The 9,575-nt window shown below is 33.6% G+C and overlaps 1 protein-coding gene across 1 annotated transcript in view; it reads right to left on the reverse strand.

Moving 5' to 3' along the window:
• Window positions 1–7,565: 7,565 nt before the first annotated feature.
• Window positions 7,566–9,575, reverse strand: part of LOC144439996 (hemicentin-1-like) — an 11,522-nt gene continuing 9,512 nt past the window's right edge. Inside the window, exon 11 of the mRNA XM_078129224.1 lies at window positions 7,566–7,573. Within this exon, the coding sequence (XP_077985350.1) occupies window positions 7,566–7,573 (8 nt within the window). The remainder of the gene's footprint in view (window positions 7,574–9,575) is intronic.

The raw sequence follows: 9,575 nt of genomic DNA on the forward strand, positions 1-9,575 counted from the left end.
TCAAATAATACAACTATTAAACTACTATATGTTAAAATCGCAGTCTTTGGTTTCATTGCTTTTGATCTCTGTTTAAACTTCACTATGGAAATGAATAGGCCAGTAACACAATATGTGCATTACTGTAAAGACATGATTATAATTGGAAAGGATAGATATCGCCCATCATCCAGGTCATAAGGTTAGGGGCAAACATTACATACACAAAAATCACTTCCCAAACTAGTTATTTTAGTCGATCGTGTAAATATTGCGAGAATAACGTCGTGATCTAGCTCTGTGTAAGAGGTTATCTTGGTTTAGCAGTCCCTTATCTATTTGGGTATGTCGTCAAATACGTGACGGAATCGCAAGCTGTTTGACAGCTTCAGAGAGCCTCTGAACGAGGTGATCTATCTAGATGAGAACACATTAATTATGATCAGATTAATACACCATTGCCTCAAAAAGGTACATTCTTATATCGCATAACTAAGAATTACATATTGCAATATTTCAGTTTGCAAGTTCGTGACTATTACTGACCTACAAAAATCACATGTCTTTTTTAACCTGGTTCGTATCAAATAGGTAGACGCTATAGGCGTGAGCCAAAGGTTATATGGTAAAAAGCTGTCCGTAGTTACAACGAACAATAACTACAATGCACCTACATTGAGAAACAGTAGCCATGAGTAACCTTATTAAGCTCTTTATATTTACAATATTACACACAACCGGGCATTGTATTGTCATTACTAATGTTCTGTTTGTCGAACAAAATGACAGGAAAGACGGGATTATGAATATATTCTATTGTAATATAACTAAAAAGCATATGTATGTAGTTGTGGTGGTAGGTTTAGGATGGCTGTTTACGTTAATATACAATATGAATAAATATGTCGTTTCAATTGCCCTACCTACATAGACAATCATAAATTTACAATATAACAAAATGTCATAGTACATACATTTGGCACATTTCCAGTACACCTGTCATTGAAAATAACATAAAGCTTAGCTTCACTGTGGTTTGAGGCAATGGATGATAGTAGGGTGATGTAACATCTGACATAATATGGTCAAGTCAAAGTTCATTTTGGCATAACACTTCAGTCAACCAAATAACAAAACTAGCCACAGAGGACTTATAAGCATACGATGTACACACATTTGTAGCATTTATATACCATAAAAAAAACGTCTCACAGTATTTGTAATCATCGGGATGCTTCATATTAACATTGTTTTGGTTAATTTAACTAGTACATCAAATCTTTTATTTCCGATTTGGATCCACAAGACCCCCCCCCCCAATAAATAAATTAATTAATTAATTAGTTAATTAATTAATTAATTAATTAAATTAATTAATTAATTAAAAAATGGTTATCCTTAAATGCTGTATTCCCCCCCAATAAATAAATTAATTAATTAATTAGTTAATTAATTAATTAATTAATTAAATTAATTAATTAATTAATTAATTAAAAAATGGTTATCCTTAAATGCTGTATTCAAAGATTTTATCAGGAGATTTCCGCCTCTTCATTGAGAAATGAAGCATGTGTTGATTTGTCATAGCCATACCATTTTCATACCAACTAACAAATGTGTCAATGGTGACTCATATGGTTCAGAGAGAATCATGATTATATATAACATATTGATTGTTTCATTTAAGTATAACGCTTTTTCCAATTAAACAAATATTTGTTTTTTTGCCATGATTACAGACTAGGCTGAGAGAAGAAACCACATGCCGATTAAGTCAAGCCATACAAGTCTAAGGTCATTGTTAAGAAATACAACTTAGCAGAGAAGTGCAAGTAATCAACATGTACCAACTGATCACATACAGTCACAGCGTCTATTATATAAAAAAAATAATGTGTTCATTTTAAAATTAGTGTTTTCTATAATGTGCTACCTGGAGACAAAAACTAATTGGACACAATGAATAACAAAAGGGTCATAATAAAGAGCAGGGGGAACTAAGCTGTGCAAATTTCACAATCACGATAGGTAAATATATTGTTGCATGTACTTGTCTGACTCGTATACAGAGATTAATGAACAAAGACGGCATGAACAACTCTGCCTGTCCCTGTATAATGTCTTTACAGACAAAACAAAAAAATATGCACCCCATCATGTGTATATAGTTTTAGTAGAATATAACATAATGCACAAATTGGATTTGAGATAGAAACATTCAAATATTGGATCATGATGTATGTAAGAGATAGAAACATTCAAATATTGTATCACAGTGTGTGTAAGAGATAGAAACATTCAAATAAAACATTGTATCACAGTGTATAGAGACAGAAACATTCAAATATTGTATCACAATGTATGTAAGAGATAGAAACATTCAAATATTGTATCACAGTGTGTGTAAGAGATAGAAACATTCAAATAAAACATTGTATCACAGTGTATAGAGACAGAAACATTTAAATAGTGTATCACAGTGTATGTAAGAGATAGAAACATTCAAATATTGTATCACAGTGTGTGTAAGAGATAGAAACATTCAAATAAAACATTGTATCACAGTGTATAGAGACAGAAACATTTAAATAGTGTATCACAGTGTATGTAAGAGATAGAAACATTCAAATATTGTAGCACAGTGTATGTAAGAGATAGAAACATTTAAATAGTGTATCACAGTGTATGTAAGAGATAGAAACATTCAAACATTGTATCACAGTGTATGTAAGAGATAGAAACATTTAAATATTGTATCACAGTGTATGTAAGAGATAGAAACATTTAAATAGTGTATCACAGTGTATGTAAGAGATAGAAACATTTAAATAGTGTATCACAGTGTATGTAAGAGATAGAAACATTCAAACATTGTATCACAGTGTATAGAGACAGAAACATTCAAATAGTGTATCACAGTGTATGTAAGAGATAGAAACATTCAAATATTGTATCACAGTGTGTGTAAGAGATAGAAACATTCAAATAAAATATTGTATCACAGTGTATAGAGACAGAAACATTCAAATATTGTATCACAATGTATGTAAGAGATAGAAACATTGAATGATAATATCCGGTCTGACAGTCAATTCTGTTCAACTTAATTTCCTTTGCTGCATGACATTGTCGGAACTAAGATAGAACATTAATTATGACGATACGAAAAATATACAGCATATTACACAGAAATGTATTATATTATTTGTTTTCATTTTTACAGCTTTAACATCTCGAAGCTAGCTTTATACCTTCATATTCACTCTAAACACAATAATGAACCCTGCATTTTCTATTGATTATAACTGAGAATTGGTTATAGTTTTTTGAACAATGTACAGCGTGTAAAGCAAACTTTTACTTTGGGGTACTACTACGTTAAGTGTAAGTTTAAAGTCATGGTGTATCATTTCAGAATAGCTATTAGGGGGTATTTTTCCTTTTAATAACAATGAGTTTATTTAGAACCTTGTCCTTGAGATAATATATAGTAGTGATCTTTGTCATGGAATTTATTATACTTACGTCTACATGATAGTACATATTACCCAACTAAACTATAGAGTCTCAATTAGGCGGCATGATTGTTTTGTTAATATTTCGCACAACGAACATACATACAGCCACTGATAACACACACCCTCATTAAATGTTACATTTATATCACTTTGAACAGAAACAAAATAGTTTTGTACAGTGTTTGAACCTTCATTTTTCCATCCAACAGTGATGTTGACGTTCACAGTGAGATAAAATGAATAATTGACTTTGCTTTATGTAATGTGTAAATGAAGACAGGATGTGAGACTTAAATTATTGTATTGACTAATTGAAACTGTATAGTCATCTAGGTTTGGTAGTAACTATCGCAATATTGATTTATAAAATAAATATCTTCAAATATTGAAGATTAAAGTGGTTTATGCAAATAAATGTTGCCTCCTGTCTCATGAAGAGTAAAGAGTTAATGTATTTTAAGCTAAGCATTTATTTCCATTTTAAGAATGGTATTTTAAGTTTGTTAAGGTTTGCTTTGTTATTCAAGAAAGAATAATTCTTGGCTTTAAAATTGTAGTTGTCAGGTTTTTTTATTGTAGGTAATAAATATATACATAACCAGATACGTAATATTTCCTTGTAAATTAATTTCAAACATTAATGTATATGTATCTAAACATCGCATAAACCATTTGCACCAAATACCAGAGCAATCGATTTGTCATGCAACACCCATCTACCATCCACCGACGCTCTTTCTTTTTTAGCATAAATTACACACACACACACACACACACACTCACTCTCTCTCTCTCACTCACTCACTCACTCACTCACTCACTCACTCACTCACTCACTCACTCACTCACTCACTCACTCACTCACTCACACTCACTCACTCACTGATTCACTGACTGACTGACTGACTGACTGACTGACTGACTGACTGACCAACTGACTGACTCACTCACTCACTCACTCACTCACTCATCGACGTTATAATCTTAGCTATGCAGGAAGCACATGGGATTATTAAACGAAACATGAACAGGTACAGATCTGAACTGAACTATCGCGACTGATGAAGTTAAAGTTAATTTAATTTACGAGACCATTAGACTTTGGTCGGTATCTGCAAGCCTTCGCAACGCAAACATCTTTCGAAAAATCGAAAAAACTTAGAGGAATGCGAAGTACTGGTTATAGAGATAGTTCAGGGTACATTTATACATGTACTGGACTGTAGGAGTGGTCCTTTTTCTTAATTTAGGTTTTAACGATTTAAAACCAATGAATTCTTATCCTTCATAAAATGTAAAAAAAAAAAAAAAAAAAAAAAAAAAAACATTACAGAAACAATTGTGGTTCCAAAGCCTACCAAAGCAACCTGATGACTCATACCTAAGTATTGTTTGTAACCGAACTCTTTGTCTTGTTTTGTTCATGTCCTGCATATAAAGAACCTATTGTAAGAAGGACAAGTATAAACAAATGTTCCATGCCCCATTTGAACTCTTATCTCCTAGTAAAATTTAACAAAGTTCAGATACCTTGAGCACAATGATTTAAATGTTACATTGTTCGCAATACAATAAACATTACCTTTGTACGAAATAACGTCTAAATCATACCATGTTGCTGTGTTTCCACACGTAGCAACTTAAGAAATATGCTAACAATTCACCAGATAAACAGCGGTATGCAATAGTATCTACAAGTAAGTTTGTTATTTGATCTGAGTAGTAGAGATAATGACTCTGATATCATTGTTTTATACATTCCTTCCTGCTGTTCTCAGGAAGGGTTCTTGCAACTCAATTACAAGTTCAGTTCAAATTTTGAAAGTTGTCTGACAGATCTATAGAAACTGTCAACAATTTAAATGAAGCTGTGTCTACCATCTCCAGTAGTTATAAACTGTGCCATCACAACACGATCATTGTCATCAGTTTTTGCATTTGCTGTGTATATTATGCTAATTACTAACAAGAACCACATCCTAATCCTCCTCCTCCTCCTCCTCCTCCTCCTCCTCATCATCATCATCATCATCACCATTACCACCACCACCACCACCATCATCATCATCATCATCATCATCATCACCACCACCACCACCACCACCTTGTTTAGTATATCAAATGACATTTACACCGAGTTATCAACAATGTGAATTATACTGATTAATATGCAAATCATGTCTATCAAATATATATATAATGTATATAGCAAATTAAGCAGGATTCAAACCACTCACTTCTCAGTCTTTGCCAAATTACTAGAATTGCTACTTTTAAAAATTTGTATAATTAGCATGTATTGATTTCGCAAAAAATCAGCTATAGTTACTACCATAACGAAAGTGTACACGTTTTGAACAAGCCATTTTGGAGAAAGTGTCGACGCAGGCAGACTCACACATGCAATGATGACAGCCACACACTACACAGACAGGCAGGCAGGCAGGCAGGTAGCCAGACATACATCACCTTCATATGACATCCATTTATGGAAGGTAAAATGTGGACAAAGTGTGCAAAACAAAACAAATACCTATCATATCTTTTGATAGCACTGATCAAACACTATCAGCTTATCTTATCTACATGAAGGAGGTCTTACAGTCTCCATTCATTTATCTATACATTCAGCCCACACCCACTTAAAACGCTTATCTATATAGATAAAACTATACATGTACGACCATCGCAAAGTAGGTCATTCTTTGTACTACTGTATCTCCTAGTATTTGGCGTCAATCCAAATGTGATCTGCGCGTGTGGAGTTATGTAGTGATTAACAAAAATTGTACATGATTACTTGCAATGGCGTAAGCATTTACTCCTCGGTCCGAAAGATTTTCTTCTTCTGAGGGTCCTAGTAGCCACAAGACAGGATTGTGTGCACTTAAAATCAGAATAAATTACTTTAAATTGTTATATATTAATTATTGTATGCACGAGTCCTGATTATTCACTGTTCATGTAACACATTCGTGTCTACTATGACCCATGAATCAACAGTGCACCACTGTTATAACAAAAGAGGTGAACAAGAGTTCATGTGTGATGTGTATTGGCAATCAAATGTGTTGTAAACATATGACACTCCGGAATCTAAATTTTATGAAAACACTTTTATTTGCTAGAGTGATGTTCCGTCTTTAACTTATATTTATATGTCTGGAATATATCTATACCTGTGATATACACCTAAATTAGGTATCTTTGACAATTATGAAAATGATTCGTTGATATTTATTTTCTTGCATATAGAAACCGCCGATGAGGGCTTCATTAACAATAATGTCTTATGATTTGGTAAGCATTGCATCATGGTACGGACACGAGTCAGTCAAAGACAAATCAAGGCTTGTATGAATAGTCAATACTTTCAGTAGGGTTATAGGTATTAAACAGAAAAACCTTGGTGATCTGTGTAATGCAACACGTTGTAGGAAAGACTCAACTATTTTAAGAGACTCTGTATAAGCGATCCAATACTTACCTTCTGATCACCATCTATTGATTCCCACGGCTAAGAAAAATGTCTTTAAGACATATTTTATCCCATCCACGGTAACACTTTTAAGTGTGAATTAGATTACACCCGTAATTATGTTTAATGTTATTTGATTTGGTGTTAGTGTATGTAACAAAAATCATGCTTTCATTTGTAATCATTGAATACCTACAGCCGAATGATGAAGTAGTAAGGAGGTAACATTCACATTATCATCTGTACATGAATATCCACACAATCGTACAAATAAAATCCAACCCAAGTTATTTTCCGGTTATCACTTGTCAATGTGTAATTATATTGTGTTAATAGGACGGTGTATTTGAAATAGTCGCCAATGATTAATGTATATATATCTGACATTAACCATGTAGTTGATTTACACGTGCTTCTCATGAAACAGGTCAAGATTAAATACGCAAATCATACTCCAAAGTACACAGTGCGCATATTCTAAGTTTATATTTCCATATCAATTACTCTATTTACACATGTACTAAGTCCGACAAATTAGTATATCATTCTAACAATAGAAAATAGCAAATGCTTGTTTTCATATGCTGTGATTAATCGTCTGTAGAAAGATAAGATTTGGACAATGTTAAATCCTACAAATGCAACTATCTTGTAGGTGCTGGAGGAGGTGTTCATATATGTGTATTTGTATGGTACTATATCAAATTGTAATGGTAATTAATCATCTAAATATTCCAATACAAAACAAATATATTCGCAGTAGTGGAGATAATGTAATGATTTCGCTTAAAAAATATTTTCAAGAGTGAATGAAAAGAAAATATACAAAGTACATGAATGTAATTATGTACCAAAATGTAGATGAATAATTGAAAATAATATGACATTTCAAATTACACAAGTAAATGTGTACGTCTGTGTAGTGTTAAGTTGATTTGATCTAACCTTGAATCGATTTGAACAAATTAAGGTATTTGAACACACTCTATGAACCAAAATCCTGTCAAAGGGAAGGATAAGTAAAAAACGTCATCTCTGATAATGACCTCCCAACACAAACACACTATCGACGTTTTTATACAAGCTGATTGACGTTTTATTACAGGCAATATCACAAAGCTGACGACAACCATATTGGGTTAATTCCATCTTGCTGGTAACGGTGGTCTTCAATATAGCCTATTCGCTCCGAGTCCGAGTTTGTCTTTGGTTGCTATGCAATATACAATTTTAGGTGCATTCCGATTATAATCTGCTCGGAGGAGGGTGACAGGGGGATTATTGGTATTGTTTGGTAAATATCAACGACATGTAATCTTAACTGTTTCATCGATTGATCAAGAAAGAGAGAGAGGGAGAGAGAGAGAGACAGACAGAGAGAGAGAGAGATAGATAGAGAGAGAGAGAGAGTGAGATAGAGAGAGTGAGAGAGACGGATGGACGGACGGACGGACGGACGGGCGGACTGACAGACAGACAGACAGACAGACAGGGACAGAGACAAAGACAAAGACATACAGAGCAACAGACACAGACAGATAGACAGACAGGCAGACAGACAGACAAAGACAGACAGACAACAGACAGACAGACAGAGACAGATAGACAGACAGACAGAGACAGACAGACAGACAGACAGACAGACAGACAGACAGACAGACAGACAGACAGACAGACAGGGACAGAGACAGACAGGGACAGAGACAGACAGAGCAGCATACACAGACAGATAGATAAAGACAGACAGACAGACAGACAGCCAGCCAGCCAGCCAGACAGACAGAGAGACAGACAGACAGACAGACAGACAGACAGACAGACAGACAGGCAGACAGACAGAGACAGACAGACATACAGACAGACAGACAGACAGACAGAGACATATAGATAGACAGTCAAGCAGTTCAATCTCAATCCATGCACATAAAATAAATCATATATACTAATAATTATAATGTAGACAGTAAAGCGAAGTAGAGTTAACTACGTTAAATTATCAACATAATTATGATAAGTTTATATTGTCAATCATTGTAACATTTAATTTGTTACAGGAAATATCTTAACTATATACATATATATATATATATATATATATATATATATATATATATATATATATATATATATATATATATATATATATATATATATATATCAGAATACAAACCTTCGTCTGTTTCCTCCGTAGCCATGTAATGTATATTATTATCGTTAGTGAAACCCCAATTATAATAACCACAACAGCACGCCATATTACAGTCAGTGTAGTATTGATGGAAAACATTTCTTCATATGATTGTCTATCAATGGTCATACCATGGTCCTGGTTCGCAATCACACGACTTTGAGGATCTAGTACATTAAGACAAATGGAGTGTCAGTGTTTGCACTCATTGCCCAAAATACCTGTCTTCTGGAATTGAACGATTTATTACACAGTAGAGATTTCCTGATTATAATTGTATATACGTATAACACATATTTGGTATAATGGTATAACTTATTAGCACATTAGTGCAGTCAATTGCAAGTGATGGCTAAGTACGTTTCAGTACACTGACAGAATAGACATTGGCAGAAGTACAGCGAGTACTTTT

Source organism: Glandiceps talaboti, chromosome 9, assembly GCF_964340395.1.
Source record: "Glandiceps talaboti chromosome 9, keGlaTala1.1, whole genome shotgun sequence".
NCBI classification, from domain to species: domain Eukaryota; kingdom Metazoa; phylum Hemichordata; class Enteropneusta; family Spengelidae; genus Glandiceps; species Glandiceps talaboti.